The following is a 22,419-nucleotide window of genomic DNA, read 5'->3' on the forward strand; positions in this document are numbered from 1 at the left end:
CCGTTTGCGTATCTTCTCTGGAGAAATGTCTATTCACATTCTTTGCCCATTTTTTACCTGGGTGTTTGTTAGGAACTTTGTTTTTAAAAATACTTGTCAATTATGCACAGCACGCCTCTGAGAGCTCCCCCGAACACCCACCCCTTGTATCGGCCAACACAGACACTGGTGAAGGTGGACGTGGGCCTTGCGGGGGGGCAGTGCTAGTTGGATAGTTGGATGCTTGGACCCGGATGTCCCTCTCTGCATGTCCGGCTGGCCTCTGGCAGCTGGTAAATGCTTGGTTCTGTAGCCCGGTCTCAGCACCCACACTGGCTCGGCGGACCCTGTCCATGAAGCCAACTGCAGCCAGGAGGCAGTCTTGCTTTTCCTGAGGGGCAGTGGCCAGGGTGGGAGGGGTCCTTATCTCTCTGGGTCTCAGCGAAAGGACAGCCCCTCTTCTCATATCTCCATCTTTGACCTGTGTGCACACCTGGGGGCTTGCTGAGAAGAGCCTCTGGGCTGGCTTGTTATCAGCAAGCAGGGCAGCCAAGGAAGGTCCCTGGTTTCAACAGGTGTGGTAGGCGGAGCTCCCCAGAGGGCATGGGGGTGCCTGCACTGGACTGAGAAGGGCGGGAGGGCCTGGTGGGAGCAGCTGGAGGGAAAGTATCCCCAAAACAAAGCACTGGGGGGTGGCGCCAGTGTGCATGGGCGCCTTGGGCCAACGGGAAGGTCTTGGGGTGGGCTTCAGTGGGCCCCCGCGCTGGGGCTGCAGACCTGACACTACTGTGTGGACAGTGGGAAGCCAGGCGGGGCCTGAGCAGGACGCCAGGCAGGTGACAGCTACGCCAGGCTCTGGGGAGCTCACGTTCCTGTGAATTCACCCTCCATGCTTCTCTAGCATCTTCCCCTGCCAGGGACGGGAAAACCCGAGGAAAGGAGGGTAGCAGGGCAGCCTTTTGTGGAGGCTGGCCTCCCTTAACCCAGAGCCAGGAGGGGGTGACCGTGCCGTTCCCTGAGCCCACTTTGGGTGGCAGCATGGGATGGCTTGGGGGGTCATCCCTCCTGCATGTTCCATCTCCAACCTTCCCCCAACTCCCAACAAGGGACAGTCAAGTTCAGACAAAGCCCCTGCAACAGCCGCCAGGCCAGGGTGGCCAAGGCCCCTCTTATAAAAAAAGTTCCAGGGCCCCACTGGTCCAGACCTTAGGCCAGCCTGGCCAGCCCTCCTGGGGCCCAGGCCAGTGGACAGGTGGCTGCAAGAGATGGTGATTGGCTGGACTGGCCTGGAAGTCTGCCCCTCAAGGTGCCTGGGCCACGGGGAGCCCTCAGGGGTCCCATGGAGCAGCCTCCAGTTTTGAGGTCCCGCCATGGCCTTGGCCCCAAGTGCCATCCTGCTCAGCGCCTGAGGCGGACAGAGGCCATTTTGTCTCAAGCCTCGTGATGATAAAAGGGCTCTTTCCCGCCCCTTCCCAGCGTGCTGGCAGGTCACACTGACGAGTGCCACAGCCTGGGCCTGGGGCTGCTTAGACACGGTGAGCCCAGCCGGCTGCTGCATTCCAGACTCAAACAGGATTTGAGGATTAGCATTGTTTTAAATTATTCCTACACCTCACCCTCCAGAGGGGATCCCGCCAGTCTCTGTCTGCCAGCCCCGGAGGGCAGGAGTAGCTGAGCTCCCACCGGGTTCCCCTGAAGTGTGAGGCCAGGATAATTTGGGGGGTTAGGCAGCCATCGGCAACAACCCCTGATAGTTATTTATTTTAAGGTCTGTGCTAAGACCCGTCTAGCACTTCAAATCTGCTTAGGACACAGCTGAAGAAGGTATTTAAGTAATTTAAAAAGGCATCGAAATAAGAAAAAATCTGCTAAGAGCCTGACCAGCCGAATGGTGTGTGTGTCTGCACAGGGGAACACTGCATATCCCTGTCGGGAAGATTCTCGGAAAACAAATGAATAAGAGATAGACGTTGCTACCAGGGAGCAATCGGCGAACCCATCGGTCTATTCATTCATTCATTCATTCATTCATTCATTCATTCATTCAATACTTTTACGTCAAATGCCAACCAGGTTAGGCACTGTTCCGGGGCTGGGGAGGGGATGGACAGGTGAACGTGTCCCCTCCCCTAGTGGTCTCAACCAGCTCCCAGCCAAGGTCACTGCCCCCGAGGCTGAGGACAGAGGTGGGGCCGGTACCCCCACCATGAGGCCCCAGAGCCCATTGCTCTCCCACCGTCTCCCAGGCGCCCTCGACCACATTCCCTGCCCCCAAACCCCCGAAAGACTCCATGTTACTAACCGAGAATGTCTTTTTGCAAAAGGAAAGCAGTAAACTTTGCCACATTTCCCCCCATTATCCACTGAGCTTGCCCCAAACACAAGCTGAATAAGTATTATTTCACCCTAATAACCTGTGAGAACCAGACGGCAGTGTCCAGCCATCCCTACCCCCATGTGGCGGGGAAGGCAGAAGTCGGGCATAGGAGCAGGACCTGCTGCTGTCGCCCAGTGGGAGGAGAAGCCCCCTGCCAGGGCCAGGCTCCCGGGGGGGTGGGGGGGTCAGGGCAGGGACTCAGCTAGAAGCAGGCCTGGGTGGGTTCCTTCACAGAGCGTCACGTCCTCAAGGTCCGTCCGTGCTGTGGCACATGTCAGAATTCCCCTCCTTTTTAAGGCTCCGTTCTGTGGATGGACCACGTTTTGTTGGAGCTGTTCAAGATCCCCTCGCAGTCCATATGAATTTAAGATGGCTTTTTCTATTTCTGCAAAAAAAAAAAAAAAAAAAATGTCAGCAGGGTTTTGAGAGGGATCACACTGAATCTGTAGTTCGGTTTGAGTCGTATCGACATCTTTGCAGTGGTGAAGCCCTCTAGTCCGTGAACGCGGGACGTGTTCCATTCACGTGTGTCTTCTTTCATTTCCTTAAGCAGTATTTTCCAGTTTTCATTGTACCACTCTTTCACCTCCTTAGTTAATTCGTATTTTATTCTTTTCGATGCTAGTGTAAACAGAATTGTTTTTGTAATTTCCTTTTCAGATTGTCCATTGTCTGTACAAACAATGCCACGGACATAGAAATGCAACTGATTTTTGTGTGTTGATTTTGTATCCTATTTTTTTGAATTCATTTATTAGGTCTAACAGTTGTTTCATGGAATCATTAGGGTTCTCTACATGTAAGATCATATCACCTGAAAACAGAGAATTTTACTTCTTCTATTCCAATTTGGATAGCTTTTATTTCTCTTTTTTTGCCTGACTCCTGTGGCTAGAACTTCCAGGACTATGTTGAATAGAAGTGGTGAGAGCGGGCATCCTTGCCTTGTTCCTGATCTTAGAGGAAAAGCTTTCATCGTTCACCCATGAGTATTATGTTTGCTGCAGGATTTTCTTATATGACATTTATTCTGTGGAGGTAGTTTCCTTCTATTCTTATTTTGTTGAGTATTTTTATCGTGAAAGGGTGTTGAATTTTGTGTAATGTCTTTTCTGCATCAATTGAAATAATCGTGTGGGGTTTGCCTTAATTCTGTTAATGTGGTGTGTTACAATGATTGATGTTCCTATGTCGAATTATCCTTGCATTCCAGGAGTAAGTCCCACGTGGTCATCGTGTGTAATCTGTTCAGTATGCTGCAGAGCCTCGTTTGCTAGTATTTTATTGAGGACTTTTACATACAATGTTCATAAAGGATACCGTGCTGTAGTTTTCCCTCTTGCATGTCTTTGACTTCAGTGTCACGGTAATGCCAACCGCAGAGAATGAGTTAGGAAGTGTTCCCTCCTCTTCGATTTTTGGGAAAAGTTTGAGAAGAATTGGGATTAGTTCTTTGAATGTGTGGTGAAATTCACCAGTAAAGCCTTCAGGTCCAGGGCCTTCCTTTGTTGGGAGATTATTGATTACGGAGTCAATCTCCTTATTAGTTATAGGCCTATTCAGAGTTTCTGTTTCTACGTGATTTAGTCTTGGTAGGTCTTGCGTTTCTAGAAATTGGTCGGTTCCATCGAGGTTGTCCCATTTGTTGAAGTACACCACTTTCCTTTTGAATGTGATTTTTTACAGCGCCTGTCTTTGTTTGTCTGTCTACCCGTCCAGCCACCCACCTCTCTCTCCCTTCATCCGTACACCCATCTGTCCCTGTCTGTCCATCCATTATAACCCAAATGCTGGCATGTGGCCCTCGGGCCTGCTCCTTCCTCAAAGTCCCGTGACTAAGACTGTTGTTTGAAACAGGCTTTGCCGGAGCCCTGCTCGTGGGGGGGTCCCCTGAGGGGCACTGTTTCACAGCTGACATTGTACGTGCCCCTCTTTGCAGGATAATGCCAGGGATGCCCTCTGAGACCCTTTGCCCCTCCTGCGGCTGCCCAGCTCCCCAGCCCCGGGCTGCTCTTGCACTAGAACCCCCACGAAGGCTGCCAAGGTCCCTGGATCCTGGCGGCATGGTGACTGTGGAAACTGAAAGAGGGACAGGCCCATGAAGATGGATGTTCTCCAACCCCCAAATTGGGATGTATGGCGCTGTAGAGCTTTGGGGGTCAACAGTTTAAATGAGTGCTAGCTGAAAACTGTGGGCTGTGGGATGTCATGGTTTGGGGCCCAGCTGAGGCCACAAGACCCAGAGCTGCTCCTGAGCCCGGGTGTGGACGTCCCCTGGGCCTGGAAGGGGCCTGGTCTGAAGAGCAGCGGGCCTGTATGGGTGTCCACTAGTGGTGGCTGTTGGCCTGTCCAGTAGGCATGGCCCACCCCTAGCAGACAGGACGCAGGTTGGCTGCTGTTGGGGTGTCTCTGAGCAGAGGCTCCCGGTGCCGGGGGCCTGCCCACTGGTGCGGGTGGCAGAGCCCTGTCACAAGGTAAGCTCACACCTGTCTGTCCCCACAGGAGATTGTCCTGGTGGTGTTCTTTGGGACGGAATATGTGGTCCGCCTCTGGTCAGCAGGCTGCCGCAGCAAGTACGTGGGCGTCTGGGGGCGGCTGCGCTTTGCCCGGAAGCCCATTTCCATCATTGGTGAGTCACGTCTGTCCCCACGGAAGCCTCACCCCCAGGTTTCCGGGCCAGGGCTGGGCACCCTCCCAGGAAGGGCGCATTTGGCAGGGTGGACCCCCATTCCAGAACCAGCGGTGGGTTCCCCGAGGACTGAGAGACCCAAGGCTACTCTGCCCGTGACAGGGCCGGACTCCAAAGCCAGTGGGGTGACCTCCCAGGTCCCTTAGTGTAGGAGCCAGCCTCGGTGGTCAGGTCCCCTGGCCTCAGACTCCACTCACAGGACGGGTTTTGCTCATGCTTGGCACAGCAGGGGAGTCTGCTGCCCTCAGCAACCTGTGGGCTGGGCTGGGGAGGTGGGGTCGGGTGGGCTCTGCACGTGCCCAAGGCAGAGGGCTGGGTTTCCCAAACGAGGTGTCCCTGTGTCCTTTTTGTGGGGCCCTGTCCCGCCCGACCGCCAGGCTCCTTCCCCTGAGCCAGATGCCTGGCTGGTGACAGTGGTGACCCGCTGCCTCCCCAGACCTCATCGTGGTTGTGGCCTCCATGGTCGTCCTCTGCGTGGGCTCCAAAGGACAGGTGTTTGCCACCTCGGCCATCAGGTACGCCCGGGCTGCAGGCTTTCCTAGTTGGGGGTGCGAGAGCCATGGGGGAGCGTGCTGGGGGTGGGGGTGGGGGAGACCGGCTCAGGGCTCTAGCTGAGTCAGGGTTCTAGACCTGACACGAGCTCTCACTCATTTCCGGGACTCAAACTATGACCACCTGGGGACCTCAGTCTGCTCATCTGTAAATGGGTGACCCAGAGCCTCCCGAGAAGGTGGTCTAGGGACTGAGGGAGTTTGGTCTCCAGCCTGGCCCTGTGCTTGAGGAGGGCGCATGAGGGTAGCCAGTTGGGTTACCCTCTGGCTAGTGGATGTGCCTGGCGGGGTGGGTGGGGTGCCCGGTGGGGACACGAGACATCTTCTTCGCAGGGGCATTCGCTTCCTCCAGATCCTGCGGATGCTGCATGTGGACCGCCAGGGGGGCACCTGGAGGCTGCTGGGCTCTGTGGTCTTCATCCACCGCCAGGTGGGGGCCTGGATGGGGTGTGGGGTCTGGGGGGGGAGGAGGACCGGGTCTGTGCGGGGTCTCAGCCGAGCCCGGCCTGCCAGGCTGATGCTGTGGCCATATTCCTTCGAGTTGGGGACAAGAGACTGTTGGGCAGATGAAAGGACAGACGTGCAAGATGGAGACAGGTCCAAGAAGCTCTGAAATCTAAAACCGTTCATCTCTCCTGGGCTCTGTGGGAAGGGGAGCCGGGTGCTTAGCCAAGCCTGTGCCCACATGCAGAGCCCACCCGTCTGCCACCCGCCTGGCTCCTGGAGGGTGAAACCCCACAGCGGCCATTTACGACAGTTGTTGGAAGTAGGTTATTTTGACGTTCGACGTCCGCGTGTGAGACGTGCCGGGGTTTATGCAGAGCTGTCTGGTAACTGTTGGAGCTGCTGGGATGTCTGTCCAGAGCCTCTCCCAGCGGCCCCCGGTGCCTGTGTGTGCTGACCCCCCCCCCCACTGCCCCCCAGGAGCTGATTACCACCCTGTACATCGGTTTCCTGGGCCTCATCTTCTCCTCCTACTTCGTGTACCTGGCCGAGAAGGACGCTGTGAACGAGTCGGGCCGCGTGGAGTTTGGCAGCTACGCGGATGCCCTGTGGTGGGGGGTGGTAAGTCGGGGCCTTCAGGAGGGGCCGTCCTGTGTGGGAGCCTCAGGGCAGAGGACGGGGCAGGACAGCGCCTGTGGACCCTTGGGCTCTTGTTTCTCGAGATTTTATGCCTCACTGCCGGGGACTCCACGCCCGAATGCTGGATACCCTGCCTGGGCAGAGCTGGGGTTTGAAGCTGGAGGCGGCCAGGCGGGACACATGCTGGGGGGAAGGTCAGGGCACGGGCCAGGCCTCGCACTCCCCACCTCTCCAGTGGGGCACAACACGGCCTCCTGCAAAGGGCTCTGGGGCTGCCGGGAGCTAGTGCCCCAGGAGGGTCTAGGACAGAGCCTGGAGCAGTGGTGTGGACGACAGCAGGTGGACACTGGCCCATTATGAGCTGCTGGAGGCGGAGAGTGGCCAAGTGGGAGCCCCTTTGAGCTGGGGGGCTGATATTCAGGCTTGCTCAGACCAGGGAGAGGAGAGGGCCACAGCCTGCACGAGGGGCTGCCCGGGACCTGACCGTGTCTGCCCTGCCTGTTTCCTTCCATAAAGCGGAGGAGCCTTTCTCTCTCCGGGCTCCCCACCCGCCTCCCAGCTTGTCCAAGGAGGGCGGGAAGCCACTCTGTGGCTCCAGGCAGGCACGTGCCCCTGTTCTTTCTGTGTCCTTACACAGTGAGGCCAGGCCCTCCGGGAGGGCTCCTGACATTGGCTGAGTCAGTGTGTTTTCTGGAAGCTTCCAAAGTGCCAGGCTGTTCAGTGAAGGCAAGGGCATGCTAACCCAGCTCCCGGGTTGGGGAAGGCCCCGGTTTCGGCCCCTGTCTGACAGTCTGCGCCCCACAGGCCCACTTGTGGCAGGCCCAAGCAGGCTTGGGAGGGAGGGCTGAGCCCCCAGCAGTGAGCCTGCCTGTGGTGGGCACAGAGGACCCGTCCTGGTGACAGGCAGGGGACAGGCGACCCTGAGCTGGGAGGATTCCTGGGGGACTGGAAACATGGGGGTGAATGCCCGCCGCTCAGCAGTGCCCAGCCTTGGCGCTGCCCCCCTGCATTCCCGGCTGCTCCTGGAGCTGCGAGCAGCAAGGCTGCCCCCCTGCCCCCCGCCCAAGGCACAGCGGCGCGCCCACTCCCACACCTGTGCAAACATCCGCCCGCCGGCCGGGAAAACGGCCCCTTTGTGCCCAGCTTGGCACCGGTGCCCCAGCCCTCGCCGTCAGCTGCAGCCCCAGCCTCGGCCACTGTGGGCCCCGGCCTGGCCATTGTTCCCTCCAGGCCCTGGGCCACCCTGGGCCCCCCGCCGCCCAGGCCCTGGGGCAAACGGCTCCATTCATAGCAGCGGCTGCCCCTGCAGCTGTCCAGGCGGCCCCCAAGGCTTGAGTTATGGGCTGTGTTCCTGGCGCCGCTCGGACAAATAGAGCTCCAGAAACGTAAGCCGGGTCGGCCTGACTGGGGGCTGTCAGCCAGTTTGCATCTGTGCTGCAGCAGTTGTTTTCTATCAGTTTCCTTTGTTCTGGCTTCGTTCACCCCACCATGGGTGCCAGTGCCACCCCTGCCAGGCCCAGGCTCCCTGTCTGGGCAGACAGATGAAGGGCACATACCTAATAGGTGGGGCTGCCCCTGGGCCCGAGCAGCCAGGGCCACAGGCGAGGCCATTTCTGATGTGCACCGGGGCTGTCCAGGAGCCGGACCCGCCTCTTACACACAGGGCGTTGGAGGTGTGGGAAGTGCCATCCCCTGCGTTTCCTTTAGAGAGCTGGGAGTCCTTCAGAGAGCAGACGCTCGTGTGCCCGTCGGCCATGGCGATGGGGGAGGCCCAGGTATCCGCAGCTCCTAGGCTCAGCCAATGTTTGTTACAAGGATGTGTGGATGAGCTGATGTGCTCCAGGGCAGTTCATGCCGTGGCACCTGGGACAGTGGGTGGATTTATTAGTCTCCTGGGGCTGTCACAGTGAAGTCCCACGGACTGGGGCCTGAAACAGACGACCTGTGTTCTCCCAGTCCTAGAGCCCAGAAGTCTGAGGTCAAGGTGTCGCGGGGCTGTGCTCCCCCTGAAGGTGCTGGGGGAAGCTCCTTCCTGCCCCTTCCCGCTTCTGGGCGCTCCAGGTGCTCCTGGGCTTGTGGCCGCATCTTCTGTCTCTTCTAAGGACACTGGTCACTGGATTTGGGGTCCACCTGCATAACCCAGGATGCCGTCTTCTCGAGATCCTTAACTTAATCACCTCGATGAGGGCCCTGTTTCCAAAGAAGTCCATATTCCCAGGGTCTGGATAGACAGAATTTCGGGGGGACACTATTCAGCCCAGGAGAGCAGGTGTCCCAGGTGGACTTCGTGAGAAGGTCCCTCCTCTCACCGAGCCTCAGTTGCCACGCTGTGCAGCGAAGATGCCAGCTCGATGGCTCAGGGCCTGAGTGTCTCCTCCTACCCCCAGCCCCCGGGGGTGGGGGGGATGCCCGACTCTGGCGTGAGAGCTCCCTGCTCCCCCACGTGTGGCGCCCCACGCCTGGCTGCTGGTATTTGGGGAGGATTTAGACTTTTTTCTTTGCCCTTGGAACAAAATGCATTTGTTTGTGTTAAAGTTTGAGTGCAGAAAAAGCAGTTCTCGCAAACACGGACTCCTCTGTTTAGCGCCCGGGGGCCTCTAAAATCAGAGGCTGCTGGGCTCTGTTTACCCCCTATATCTAAATTTAGAATTTAGAGTGAAAACCTGGGAGCTCGTTCCTCCATCTCAGCCACCATTTAAAATAGTCTGACTCCTGTTCACTCTCTCCTATGCTGGCAGCCCTAGAAAGTTCCAGCCTCCCAGGCTGTATTACATCGTGGCAGGGTGAGGTCAGAGGGGCCTGGGGACCGAGTGGGGGCCTGGGTGAGGACAGCCCCCCTCCCCGATACTCACATGCAAGCCCAGTTGGGTGGGTCCAGTGTCAGGACCTCATCCAAATCTGAGGAAACCGAGGCCCCAGGGGCCCAGGGGTAGCAGGCCAGGCCCCCACCCTAGCACACAGACCCCACCCGTTCCAGGGCTCTTCCTCTGCCTAGAACTCCTCGCAAAGCCTGGGAGGGCTATGCAGCTGAGAACGGAGGGTCTGCAGGAACCCAGGCCACTGCCAGTCCCTGTACAGTCTGTGCTGTAGACCATCTGGTGGGGGGTAAGAAGTGTGGGCTCTGGGGGCCCAGCCAGAGAGCCCTCCCCAAGGAAGGGCCTTTATAGCTGGGTTTTGCAGGATGAGTAGGAGTCCACAGGGCAGGTCCCTCAACTGCCCACTGGCCAGCACCTGGGAGGATTTCTTACATGGACTTGGCAGGCTCAGTGAGGGTGGTATACAGGATTGACTTCCTTTGGGGTGGGGTTCAGCTCATATCAGCGAGGGTAAGAACTTTCCAGCTTCAGCCTGAGGAAAAGAAAATGTAGTCAGCATCCGAAAGCACAGTGAAACAGGAAGTGGTGTGGCCAGCAGCACGGGGCTAGAGCTGGATGTGGAGCCACATACCAGCTCCACCACTGACCTGCTGTGTGGGCCCTGGGCAGGTTACCCCACCTCTCTGGGCCCATCTGTAAAATGGGTGTAAGATGAGCCCCTACTTCCTTGGATTGTTAGAGAGTGAGGTCAGTGGGAACACAGAAAGCGGGGGGACTGCCAGGCACCTGGCCAGGATGCTGTAAAGGCTGGTTATAAATTTTAGAGGGCTGTTACCAGCCCCAGTTCTCTTGGCGGTCCCCAAAGCCAGATGCTGGTGACAGACCCATAGCAAACTAATTCACACTAAAGTGTTTATGGCTGCCATGGTCCAATCACGCTCCAGCCTTCCTGGTCCTGAGGGTCCTGTTCTGTTCCCTGACCAGCTTTCCGCCTCCAGCACTTTCCTCGCAGAGTCACCCCTCTTGGCGCATGTGGTTTGGGTTCCCAGGGACCTTGTGTTTCTGATCCCTAGCCCCAGGGCCTGGGCAAGGCTGGCAGTGGGGCAGGGGCTCATGAATGAATGACAGCCCTCCATCAGGCAGCGCGGTGCAGATGGGGAGGGCAGACAGTGGAGCGAGGTTCCCGGGGTACAGTCAGCTGTGCCACTGAACTGGCCTTGGGACCAGGGTGGAGCGTGATTGGTCCATGCCTCAGTTTCCTCATCCAGAGCACAGCAGACAATGGGGTCTAGCTCCTTGGGCCGACGTGGGGCTCACAGAGAATGCCACGGTCCCAGGAAGTCGGCGCCTGTTTCTGCTGCTGTGAAGACTTCCCACGGGCAATGATGTCCTTATGCCATGAGGGCACATTTCCCCACTTACCATCTGGCGTTGGGCACTGGGCTACAGCAGGGTCAGGCCGCCCTGGTCTTTCCCTCTCGGAGCCATGGTCATGGTCTGCACATAGTGATTTGTGGGGGTCCCTGAAGGGCCTCCCGAGGAGGTGACATCTGGGCTGAGACCTCAGGGCCTCCTGCATGTGGGACCTTGAGCGGGCTGTACTGTGGGTGGGTGCAGCCTGGATGGCACCCAGGGTCCACAGCATGGTGTCGGCCGCTGTGTGGGGTCCCCGGGGACCGCTCAGGAAGCGGGAAAGAGGTTCTGATGGCCCCTGTGGTGCTGTAATGGTAGCCCCCAGGCACAGGCCCCCCTCAACAGCGCGAGTGTCGTGTCTGCATCCAGCTGGTGGTTGGCTGGTCCGTGAGGCACACTGGGGCAGGGACGTGGGACCGGCTTGGTGCCCAGGCCGACCGGAGCTCTAAGGTTTCCGTGAATGAGAAGATAAACAAGAGCCCCAGGCCCGCTGCTCCAGCCTGTCGCTACCCTGAGATGGCCCTGCCGCCCAGCCAGCCTCCCTCTGCCCAGGCTTCTCTCCCCCACGGCTGCCCTCTGGCCCTGTCCTTCCCGCATCCTCCAGGCGGGGTGGTAGCTGGAGGATGGGCGAGGCCTGGCCCATGGCGGGGGGCGGGGGGCAGCCACTTGCTTCGGCTTTGTCTGGCCTTCCTGGCGTCATGGTGTGCAGGGTGGGGTCGTGTAGCCCTTGGCCATGTCAGCTGGCCAGCAGGGAGACCTCGGGCCCAGTAACTCCCCCTCCCAGCCTCAGTTTCCCCCTCTGTAACATAGTGCCTAACTCAGCATTGGTGCGAGTTTGCCAAATGGAGGTGCCATGCTTGGGGAGTCCCTACGTGTCAGCGTTGGCAGTGTCCTTGCTCCCACTCTTGGCCACCCCTTCGCTCTGGACAGATGGTCATGACATCTCCAGATGTGTCCGGCCTGTGGGGGTGGCCGCAGGCTGACCGCCTGCCCAGTGGGGTCAAGGTTTCTAGGCTGGCCCTCCCGTCTGCCTTGGAGGCTAGCCTCCAGGACGCTGCTTTAAAAAGGAGAGAATACAATGACACCAGCGCCAGCTTCTCAGGGCAGAATGTGGGGGTGGGGGGCACAGGGGCCTTAGAAGGTTCTCTCGTGCCTCCAGTCCTTCGAAATTTGAGTGAAGACTCAGAGGTGACCACACACCCCAGCGCCGGCTCCTGAGAGGGCGAGGACAGCTTGGCCCCCTCCCACTGGCCGGGAGGTCCTGTGATGGGCCCGACGTGTCCGTGGCATTGCGTGTGAGCTGCCTGGTGCCCGGGGCCGATTGTGTGTCCCCCAGAGTTTGCCGGCCTAGGGGACGTGCAGATCTGCATTTGGATAGCCCGGGTTGGGGGCAAGTTCCGAGCACAGCAGCTATAAAATGACCCATTCCTGAGCTGCTTGTGTCTGTAAATTCAGGAAAAACAAACAGCTCTGTGGGGATGGGCCGTTTCCTCAAAGAGCTGAAAGGACGTCGTTAACTTGACAAAGAGGGTCTGTGACAGGGTCTGAGGGGCCCAGGCCATCCTGAGCTCTGGGCGTGTGCTCTCCACACGAGGGAGGGGGACACCTGGCCCAGGGTACCCCAACTTGTGCTCACCAGCCAGCAGGGAGTCCCAGCACCTCCCAGATGGGTGTGGGACCAGGCCAAGGGACCCTGCAGGACTCTTGTGTGCTAAGGGAGGTGGTCTCAGGCATGCTGGCCTGCCACCCACTCACTCTGCTCTCCGGGGCCTTGCAGCCAGCCCTTCCCTCCCCCACCTGCATTCATTTCCTGGTCACTGTGGGTTTCACTGTGGGATTTTTGCATTAATCTTGATCATTTAAAAGGTTGCATTACATGTTATTTTTCTCGATGCCTGACTTTTCTGGCAGCCCCTTAAAATCGGCCCCCCAGGCTGCGCCTGTCTCAGAGGCCGCCCAGCCGCTCGCTCCCTGCCCAGCAGCCCTTCTCAGGACCCTTTACCCGTTCAACAAAGGTCGGAGACCCCAGAGAGTGGTTGTTCCTGTGAGCTGTAGCTCTGATGCTGGGAGCGTTAGAAGACTCAGACGTTTTAAACGTGCTGCCGTGTTCAGGAAAGTAATAATAGATGTTTACTGTGTCTGTGTTAATGAGTGCTTACGTAAGTAAAACAAGTTTATGGAAAACTATGGTATTTCCCGGGAGAGGGCTGGGTGCAGTGTCCCGAGTGCCCGCCCGTTTGCTGCCCAGACCTCTCACCTCTCCTTGCTCCGAGTGCCGAGCCCTCTGCAAAGGCGAGGGGCTCCAGGCTCCCCCGTGGTCCCCTTATCTGCCAGCTGGCTGTCAGCCCTGCCCGTGGCACCCTGCAGGTTCCTGGGTCCTGCTCCCGGTGCGTGTACGTGTGTGTGACAGGCATGCACGTGTGAGTGCCATGTTGCTGCCTTGCACACCAGGCCCTTACGTGGCTCAGTGTGTGTGTGTGCACGTGTGTGGTGTCCCGTCTGTGTGTAAGGCAGGTTTGCGGGGGTGTGCCCACGTGCGCAGGCTCGGCGGTCTGGGCAGGGAGCGGCTCAGTGCCCGTGTGGGACGGGACGTGTGTTTGAAGGACAGTGGCGTGACAGGGAAATGTTCCGTGTGGGCAGTTGCAGGAGGCGACTCGAGAGCACAGAGAGGCCAGAAGGAGATCACGGTTGGGCCCCTGCGAGGGGCGCTCGGCACTGGACGGGCCAGGCAGGCTCAGCGGTGGCCAGCCAGTAACATCCCTGGTCACGGGAGCTGACTCACGCGCCCCGACACCCCCGTCCACATGCCCTTTGTGTCGCTCAGTCTCCTGTGCTGTGGTCCTTCTGTTCCCACAGGCAGGCCTCTCGTCTTGCCTACAGCTCTGAGGGGTCGCAGGTGCCGTGTGTGGGCCTGTCTGCCTCACCTTCAGGCTGATGGAGTCTGTTCAGTGGCCCTCCCAGGTCCTGCCGCCATGTCCCCCACTCCTCACACCGGCTTCGGGGGGCAGGGGAATGAGGCTCCACACAGACTCCTCACTTGGCTGGACTGGGGTCCCCAGAGGGGAGAAGCCGGGCTGCCCAGGCAAATCCACACGGCAGCAGGTCCAGCCAAGACGACCTCCCACAGGCCCCTGGGAGCCACATGGACACTCTGGGCCACCATCCCTGCTGTCCTGGGGTGCGGGTGTGAGCACATGTGCCCACAGGACAAGCTGTGACTCGGGGGGCTCACTAGGTCCCCTTGCCGGGCTCAGAGCCAGCTCCTGGAAAACCCAGTGGGCAGCCCACGGCCCAGACTCGGGGAGTCGGTGTTGGCCAGGAATGACGGGCTGAGCGGCTGGCCCAGCCAGGGTGGGCTCTCGTGTCCCTGCAGGATGTCATCTTCAGGCTCACCCTTCAGAGGCCAGCAGGAGGCGAGTCCCGGGTGTGGGCAGGGTGGGCGCGGCCCCTACTCCCATTGTCCCACCACAAGCCTTGGACGGACGGCTCCCCCACCGAGAAGAAGGATTGAGCTGCGTCTGATTCTCTCAGAAAAAAGGACACATGAAACATGTGGTGCCGGGTGGCGTCAGGAAGTGGCGTGTCATCCCCGTCCAGCTCTTTGTCGAGGACCGGCCTCCTGGGGGCCAGTGCTCAGCGACGTCGGTGGCCTGGGTGGCAGCCTCCGCCAGGATGGGGCAGGCGGGGGGGGGTGGCTGGGGGGGGCAGGCCTCCTGGCCTCCTGTCCACTGGCGAGCCCTGGTCCTGCACCGGGCAAGCGCCTGTGCCCCCCACCCCCTCCCCTGTGAGCTTGTTCCGGTTCCACCGTGTGATTTGGGAGGCCACTCAGCACTGGCCCTGGAGCTCTGGCTGGGTGCTGCCGCCTGGTGATGGGACTGTCCCCAGCCTCTGTTCGCAGGGTGGCAGGTTGTGGGTCGAGGTGGGTTCAGGCTGGACAGATGCCCGTCCAGTGGTTCTAGGGCCTTGGTTGCTGACCACTGCCCCTCCCCCTTGCAGGTCACGGTCACCACCATCGGCTACGGGGACAAGGTGCCCCAGACGTGGGTCGGGAAGACCATCGCCTCCTGCTTCTCCGTCTTCGCCATCTCCTTCTTCGCACTCCCGGCGGTAGGTAACCCATGTTGGGTGTGAGCAGCCTCCCGGGCTGTGGGGCGGGCAGGGGGTCCCCGCTGTGAGCAGACCCACTTGCAGGGCAGTATACAGCCAGAGCCCAGCTCACCTGCCATGGGACCCAGTGGGGTCCTTTGTGACAAGGTGGCTAGGTGAGGGCCTTTCCCGGCAGACAGGGGTGCAGGCTGGCTTATTCAGCCCCTGAGGGGTAGGGAGGCCCCAATAGCAGCTACCACGTGGCCACCAGAGGTGGCAGGTATGTGCCTGGTGAGGCAGCGAGTGGCCTTGCACTGTGGCCTGGGAGGGGCTTTGGTCCATGTCAGTTCCAGAAATCATAGCCTGTGAGGGTTAAAATCTAGTTCATTGTGTGTGTGTGTGGGGGGGAGGTGTGTGTGAACGTATGTTACATTCAGTATGTGTATGTGTCGTGTGCATGTGCATATGGTTGTCCGTATGTGCGTGTCACATGGCTGTAGTGCAGTATTGTGGCTGTGTATGTGTATGGCTTGATCACCTCTATGGATGGGGAGCTCCCTACCCGCTGAGCTGGTCCTTTCCATGCCATTAACAAGCCTGGGTGCAGCAGTGGTCCTCCTCCTGGGGGCTCCCTTCCTCCCCGGCAGGCGGGCCAAAGGTGTGGCCTCATCTGTGGGGCCTGCAGTGCTGGGCAGGCCTGGCCTTCCCGAACCGGCGACCCGCTGCCCACCCATCTCCACAGCTCCCGTGACCTGCAGGGCGAGGCCAGTCGTGTGGCTGCCCGAGTGGCTGTGAGCCCCGGTTTGTGTCCCTTCCCAGGGGATTCTTGGCTCCGGTTTCGCCCTGAAGGTCCAGCAGAAGCAGAGGCAGAAGCATTTCAACCGGCAGATCCCGGCGGCAGCCTCGCTCATTCAGGTGACGGTGCCCGTCGTGGCGGCTCTGTTGCGGTCATCTTGTCAGTGCATCCAGCTCTGTGTCCGCCTGGGTAAATGCAGGCTCGTGCCCATTCTGGGCACTGGCAACTGCTCATGAGCCCTGGCCCCGAGGTGGCCTGGCCCGTGAAACTCCTGGGACCTTTGCTCTGCGGACCTTCCGGAATGTGGAGGAGCCACGTTCCACGGGAGACGTGCTCGCCTGTCGTAACTTCTGCTCCTGAGAAATGCCAGGCGGCTGACAGGGTGGGCACCAGGCGGGGGCAAGCCCACCTCCCTTCTCCAAGGTCCCATGAGGTGCCACGGAAGGTCACATCCTGGGCTGGGCCACGGGAGAGGAGGCCATGCGTGGTCAGTCCTGTGGGTCCCTTGCCTCCTGGCCGCAGTGGCCAGCCCTGCTGTTCCACTCCTCTCGCCTTTCTTCTTTTTCCTGCAGCCACTCCCCCCCACCCTGCCATGGGGGCTAGTGTGGGAGGGAGGAGTAAGGGTCCCAGGAGTAAGGCTGTCCCCACAGGCGTCAGGGCCCTGCTTGTGCAGCACCAGTGTGTCTTTGCCACTCCTAGCACCCACGGGGCTCGGTGCTCCCTGATGGTGGCTGCTGAGGACCAGCGTGGTCTGGACCCCCAGGGCCAGCTCAGCTTCCAGAAGGCCTAGCCACTGCCAACACAGGCTGCACCTGCGCTGAGGCCCCTCATTGCCCTGTGGGGAGCCCGGCGAGACGGCCCCTTGCAACCCTCACCCCAAGACTGCTGTGACGAGGCTGCCCCAGAGCTGGGAGCTGGAGGAGGCGGAGCCTGAGAGTGGTGGGGGAAGGAAGGTTCCGGAAGCAGGCGAGGAGGCAGTGGGCCTTGAGCCCCTGGACTCGGCTCCCGTCTGTGACCCCAGTCTCCTGGAACTCAGCAGAGAATTGGGCCATTTTGATGTAAACAAAGACTTAGGCAGAGGAACCATGTGAAGATTGTGTGCCTGAGGGTCTTGGCGACTGGCCTTGCTGGGGACGGAGGCGCAGGGATGAGTAGGCCCAGGGCGTGTCCGTGGAGTGACTGGGCAAGGGCCCAGAACGTGTGTCCTGCCGTGGATGCGGGACCCTCTGCCCGGAGGAGTGGCTGCAGTGCAGCGTGGACCCCTCTGGGCGCCCAGAGCTGGACACCCCCAGGGATAGTGTGGGGTCTCACCTGTGGCCTCGGTCTCCTGAGCGCTCTGCCCCGGCGAGGCCCTTGGCGAGCGCTGGGCGTGGGGGCTCTGCCGAGGCCTCCACCTCGTTCCCCTGCAGCCCTCCCAGCACCCACTGTCTGGGCCTGGACATTATACCTGGACGGCAGGAAATAAAGGCCACAGCCATAAAGACAAGGGGCTGGGCCCCCTCAGGCCTGGTTTTATAGCCCCACAGTTTGTCTTTCTTTGGAGAGACCATATATCAGGCCTGTAGACCTGGCCCAGCCTCAGGTAGAACCTCCCTGGGAAGGTGAGGGATAGGCAGTGAGCTGAGGGGTCGGGACGCGAGCAGCACGGGAGCTGGGCAAGGAAGCGCCAGGCGGCCGGGGGATGTCGCGTTTCTGGGCAGCATATCCTCAGGCTGCTTGGGACAGGGGGACACGGAGGCGATTTGGCGTGGGTGTGACATGTGAGCTCAGAGGGGCCAGGCCTGTGGCCTTTCCTGACCCGAGTGGGTGTGAGGTTGGCAAGTCCCTGCCCCAGCCACCGCATCAGCGGGGTTCCCATCACAGGGGTGCTGTCGCTGCCCCCCAAGAGCCCCGCCAATGTGCCAGCACCTTTCTCACCTCATCCCTCCCTCAGGCTCCCACGGCTGGCAGTGAGAAGGCCTCCTGTCACCTCTTCCTGTCCCACCCCTGCCTCTCCTCCGGGGCGTCCTGTGTGGTAGTCACGTGCAACGGAGGCTTCAGACCTTCACCCACGTGCCATCTGGAGGCTTCCCATAACTGCAGGGTGGCGCCCGGGCACCTGGGCCCCACACTCAGGCCTCTGGGGGGAGCTCTGCTTCCTGACCACTCAGTGTCACCTCCCACTAGCGCCAGGGGCCCTGGGTGTCCTCACTGGATGGGCCCCGGCTGTCCAGCTGTGGCTTGTCCTGCCCTCGTCATGCGTGCCCCAAGGAGACATCTTTGCACCTCCGGGGCTGGGGGCCGGCCTCCAGGAGGGACTGGTGGGTGGAGGTGGCAGCAGATAGATTGGGGTTCACAGGCAAAGACCTCTGTGAGGTCTAAGTTGTGAGTAACAGCACATGAGGCCGTGTGCTGCGTGGCACAGGAAGGGTCCAAGCCATGCTGTGCAGGTGCAGCTCTGGGAGGTGAGGGGCCAGGCTTGAGCCTGGGGGTTTGGGGGCACTGGCACACAGGACCCCCCGCTGTCCTGCCAGGAAGGGGGGTACAGGCAGGGTTAGGGTTGGTGTATGGCAGCTTCTGTACAAGGCCCCACGGGGGGCTCGGCGGGTGACAGCCTCCCCTTCTGGTTCCAGACGGCATGGAGGTGCTATGCTGCCGAGAACCCCGACTCCTCCACCTGGAAAATCTACGTGCGGAAGCCTTCCCGGGGCCACACTCTGCTCTCCCCCAGCCCCAAGCCGAAGAAGTCTGTCATGGTAACTAGTCCCATCTGCCCAGGATGGGGGCCGCTCGTCAGTGGGCGGGAAGGCCGTGGGGGGCAGCTCCTGGCCAGGATTTGACCTGGTGTCTCAGCTCAGTGTAGCTCACGTCAGGGCAGCAGCACCATTCCAGGCACTGGCGTGGACGCCCCGTGCTGGACCCCGCCGTACCAGGCCCCTCTCACCCCTGAGTCAGGGTCCCCACACTGACGGGCGGGCACGTAGGGCCGGCTGCTCCAGGCCAGGGCCGGGGAGAAGGCTCTTGAGATGGCCTTGGTGTTGGGCTTTCTGTGGTTGGCGTGGCAGGCGGCTGGGAATGGACGTGGCGTCCGGCTCGGGGAAGAGGGTGTTGAGGACCCAGCTAGAAGAGTTCGGGCAGGCTTTGGGCAAGAGTCTCGTGACTTGGCTGGAGCGGTGGGGTCGCCCTGGCAGCAAGCTCCTTCCTGGCCCTCACCTACACCCTCTGGATGGACCCACCTCTCCCAGCTTCCAGCTCCTTCTGGAGCCTTTGCACCTGCCGTTTCCTCTTCTGGAAGCTTCTAGATTCCTTCATGGCCTGCGCCCTCACTTCCTCCAGGTCACAACCTCAAAAAGGCCCGTCCCCCAGTTGACCACCCAGCTCCCAGACAGGACTGCCACTGTCCCTCTCCGGGGCCGTGGCACGCACACATGCCCGAGCCCTCCGGGGCCAGAGTTCTCGTCACCACCTGCCCTGGTCGTGTCTTGTGTATTTGTCCATTAGCCAGTTTCCTGTCCGCCTGCCCCCCAAGGCCGTGAGCTCCTGGGGCAGTGACTGAGCCTCCACGGGACCCCTGTGTGGGTGGGTCCCAGGCTGGGCTCCTGAGCCCCGTTCCCTGGCAAGGGCTCAGTGGGGCTGCCACAGGTATTCAGGGGACAGTGGGGGGCCTGGCAGAGGGGGCACAGGGCCGTCAGTGGATCGTCTGGTTTGTTAGGTAAAGAAAAGAAAGTTCAAACTGGAGAAGGACAACGGCGTGAGTCCAGGGGAGAGGATGCTGACAGTCCCTCACATTATGTGCGAGCCCGTCTCGGACCATTTCTCCACCGACAGCTACGACAGTGCTGGTGAGAGACCTTCACACAGGGTGAGGGCGTGAGGGAGGGGCCTGGTCACTCAGCTCCGACCCCCGGGGCTGGCACAGGCCTCTGGGGCTTCACGGGTGCCCAGTTCCCCAGAACAAATGCTGTCGTCTGATGGACATCAGGTGTCCAAGGCCTTGTGTTGGCTCTTGCTGGCCTGGTGTGTGCCCGGCAGAACTCTGGCCCTCCTTCCACCCATGACTCAAAGGCCTGACCCCAGCCTGGAGGGACCCTCCTCCTGCTGCTGGTACCCCGAGTCTGGCAGAGAGGAGGTGGCCCACACATGCTGCCCCCCTACCCGGGTGGAGTGGGCACCGGGGTCTAGAGCCAGTACTGATGTCCCCTCCCTCGGCGCCTTGCTCTGCTGTCATTCCCGTGTCTGCCGCTCCCTTCTTGGACCTCCCCCCGGGACCCACCAGAATGTTCTGGCTGATTGGTAGTTGTGAGGACAACCTCAAGCATGGCAGAGGGCGAGAAGCTCACATTGGACCCGGCCCTCTGTGCTGGTGGTGGCTCGTGCCCGGCCTGCCATGATGTGTCTTCCGCCTCTGGTCACTGTCCCTGGCAGCAGGGCAGAAAGCGTCCTGGAGAGGGGCCGTGGCACATCCTGCCTGGGAGCTGGGTGGGCAGGACGGAGCCTGGCACTGGCCTGCGGGCACCGGGCTACCTGTGGCCTCGTCACACACGGTCTGGATGGAGCTCTGGCCCGGCCACACCACCGGTGAGCCTCCGGGATGTGCTTCCCGCCTGCCCACTGGAGTGGGCACAGATGCCCGGTGCCCACGCAGCTCCTGAGTCAGGGCATGACCACCGTCGCGGTGCAAACGGGGGCTTTCGGCCAATGCTAACGCGCAGGCTGGCCATAGGGTCAGCCATCCCTCACCGTTTGCTGAATGCGGAGCGGCCGCACCATGGTCCCTTCAGCCCACTTGGTGTTACTAAGACGCAGTGACGTCCGCTCGTTGCTAATGAGGCACAAGTGGCCAGAAAGTCAGGTGCCCGTCATGGAATGTTCCACACAGAGGAGGGCTCTTTCCTGTCAACTCGATAAGTGAGCCCATCCTGGGGCCACTGCCTTTCTGAGCGGTCCCCGGGGGTTACCCGTGTTCGAGAGCCCCGGTGGGGGCAGAAGGGGTGTGGCTTGGCAGTGAGGCCACCACTGGGGAAGGCCCCCGGCCCCGGCTGCACAGCGGGGCGCCCCCACTCGTACTGGCTACCTACTGCCCAGCCAGGCCCAGGCCTCGACCGCCGCCTTGTTGGGTGGCACCTAAGGCGGAAGTCACTTCTGTCCCCGCCCACGGTCCCTGTCTGGAGCACCCACTTGCCCACGTCCTCGCCTGCCCCTCTCCCCACTGTGCTGATTTCTCTCCCTGTCTGGGGCTCACAGTGTCTCTGGGCGTCTGTCCTCACCCTCAGACCCAGAGCCACTCACAGTCATGGCTTCCGGAGCCTTGTCTAAGCCACTGTCCCTGCTGGGTGGATCCCTATTTCAGGGCAGATGCCACAACCGGCAGCTGGTGGCCTTGCTCATGGTGAAGAATGGCAGAGGCGCAGGAGTCCCCACCCTGCCCCAGCTTCCAGCCTCTCACAGGTTCCCATTTCCAGTTTGCACTGCCCGGCTCGCCAGGAACCAGGGGCTCTTCATCAGAGTCCTGCTCTGTGGGAGGCTGGGTGAGGTCCCTGGAGGTGGCAGGGATGCCTGGCCCTCCCAGGAGGAAGAAGGGCGAGGCAGCAAGGGGACAGGGCTGTGAGCCTCTGAGGGACTGCTCCTGGCTTGGCTGGCGGGCCCTGGAAGGCCTCTTGGAAGAGGTGACAGCAGGGCTGCTACAGAGGGAGAGGAAGGATGTGAGCAGCAGAGGGGGACAGCGGTGCCACTGCTCCTGTCCACACATTCACTGGGCCGCCCTGTCTGTAAAGTGGGGTGCTGACCTCACCCACCTCACCTAGAGACCCCTGTGGTCTCTCGGCACACGTTGGGTCATCCTCACTTCTGCCTGGAGGCCTCGGGCATGAGTTGTGACCAGGAGCCCCTGGGCGTTGGATGGTCCAGATCCCAGAAGTCCACAGAGCAGGAGTGGCCGTGGGTCAGCTTTGTGCTTGTCCTGGCTCGCCTGGGGTGGCATGGATGGGGGCACAGGCAGAGGAGGTCAGGGACAACAGGCAGGACGCCGGGGAAGGCCAGTCCGAGGCCCGAAGTGACACCGTCACAGTGGGACTGAGGGCCGGGGCACGCATTGAGAGCAGTGACCCAGCCGTGTGGCGGCTCGTGGCTCCCTCTCCTGTGTGCATGCTCCCAGGGTGTGCGTGTCACTCGTGAGCCGTTCACGGGCTCCACAGTGAAACCCTGTGAGCCTGGCCTGTCATCTCCCTGTCAGGCTGCGCGTGCTGGCTCTGCGCTTTGGTGGCACCGGCAGGGTTTATCCAATCACAACCTGTAGTCCATCCAAGACCCTCCCAGAGCTGGCGCGCCCTGAACCCCACTGCCCCCGTTTCATGGGCTGTTGTCGCCCTGTGTTTGGGTTTCGCCTTTTCAACAGCCCTCTTGTTACAAGTCCTCCCTTGTCACATGGCTGCCATTGTACGCAGCCGAGAGGGGCTTATATTCACCAACAATCGTGCCCGTTTTCTGTCTCATGACTTGGGTTTAATTTCCTTCCTCCTGTGCTGCCCTCAGTGAAAGTCTGCGGATGGCGAGCTCGGTTTCTGTTTGTCTGAAATCCTTGCGTTTTGCCTTTGCTCTCGGGTGGTGGCCTCTTTGGGGAAACGTTGCGGGTTGAGATATGTGTTTTCTCT

The 22,419-nt window shown here is 60.5% G+C and overlaps 1 protein-coding gene across 3 annotated transcripts in view; it reads left to right on the forward strand.

Moving 5' to 3' along the window:
• The window catches only part of KCNQ1 (potassium voltage-gated channel subfamily Q member 1), a 310,562-nt gene that overhangs the window by 75,667 nt on the left and 212,476 nt on the right, over nucleotides 1-22,419 (forward strand). For all 3 annotated transcript variants that reach the window (XM_033119433.1, XM_033119432.1, XM_033119434.1), the window contains exons 3-10: nucleotides 4,859-4,985; nucleotides 5,482-5,560; nucleotides 5,930-6,026; nucleotides 6,521-6,661; nucleotides 14,905-15,015; nucleotides 15,814-15,909; nucleotides 18,403-18,525; nucleotides 19,482-19,611. In XM_033119433.1, the coding sequence (XP_032975324.1) occupies nucleotides 4,859-4,985; nucleotides 5,482-5,560; nucleotides 5,930-6,026; nucleotides 6,521-6,661; nucleotides 14,905-15,015; nucleotides 15,814-15,909; nucleotides 18,403-18,525; nucleotides 19,482-19,611 (904 nt within the window). The remainder of the gene's footprint in view (nucleotides 1-4,858; nucleotides 4,986-5,481; nucleotides 5,561-5,929; nucleotides 6,027-6,520; nucleotides 6,662-14,904; nucleotides 15,016-15,813; nucleotides 15,910-18,402; nucleotides 18,526-19,481; nucleotides 19,612-22,419) is intronic.

This window comes from Rhinolophus ferrumequinum, chromosome 11 (genome assembly GCF_004115265.2).
Source record: "Rhinolophus ferrumequinum isolate MPI-CBG mRhiFer1 chromosome 11, mRhiFer1_v1.p, whole genome shotgun sequence".
NCBI lineage: Eukaryota > Metazoa > Chordata > Mammalia > Chiroptera > Rhinolophidae > Rhinolophus > Rhinolophus ferrumequinum.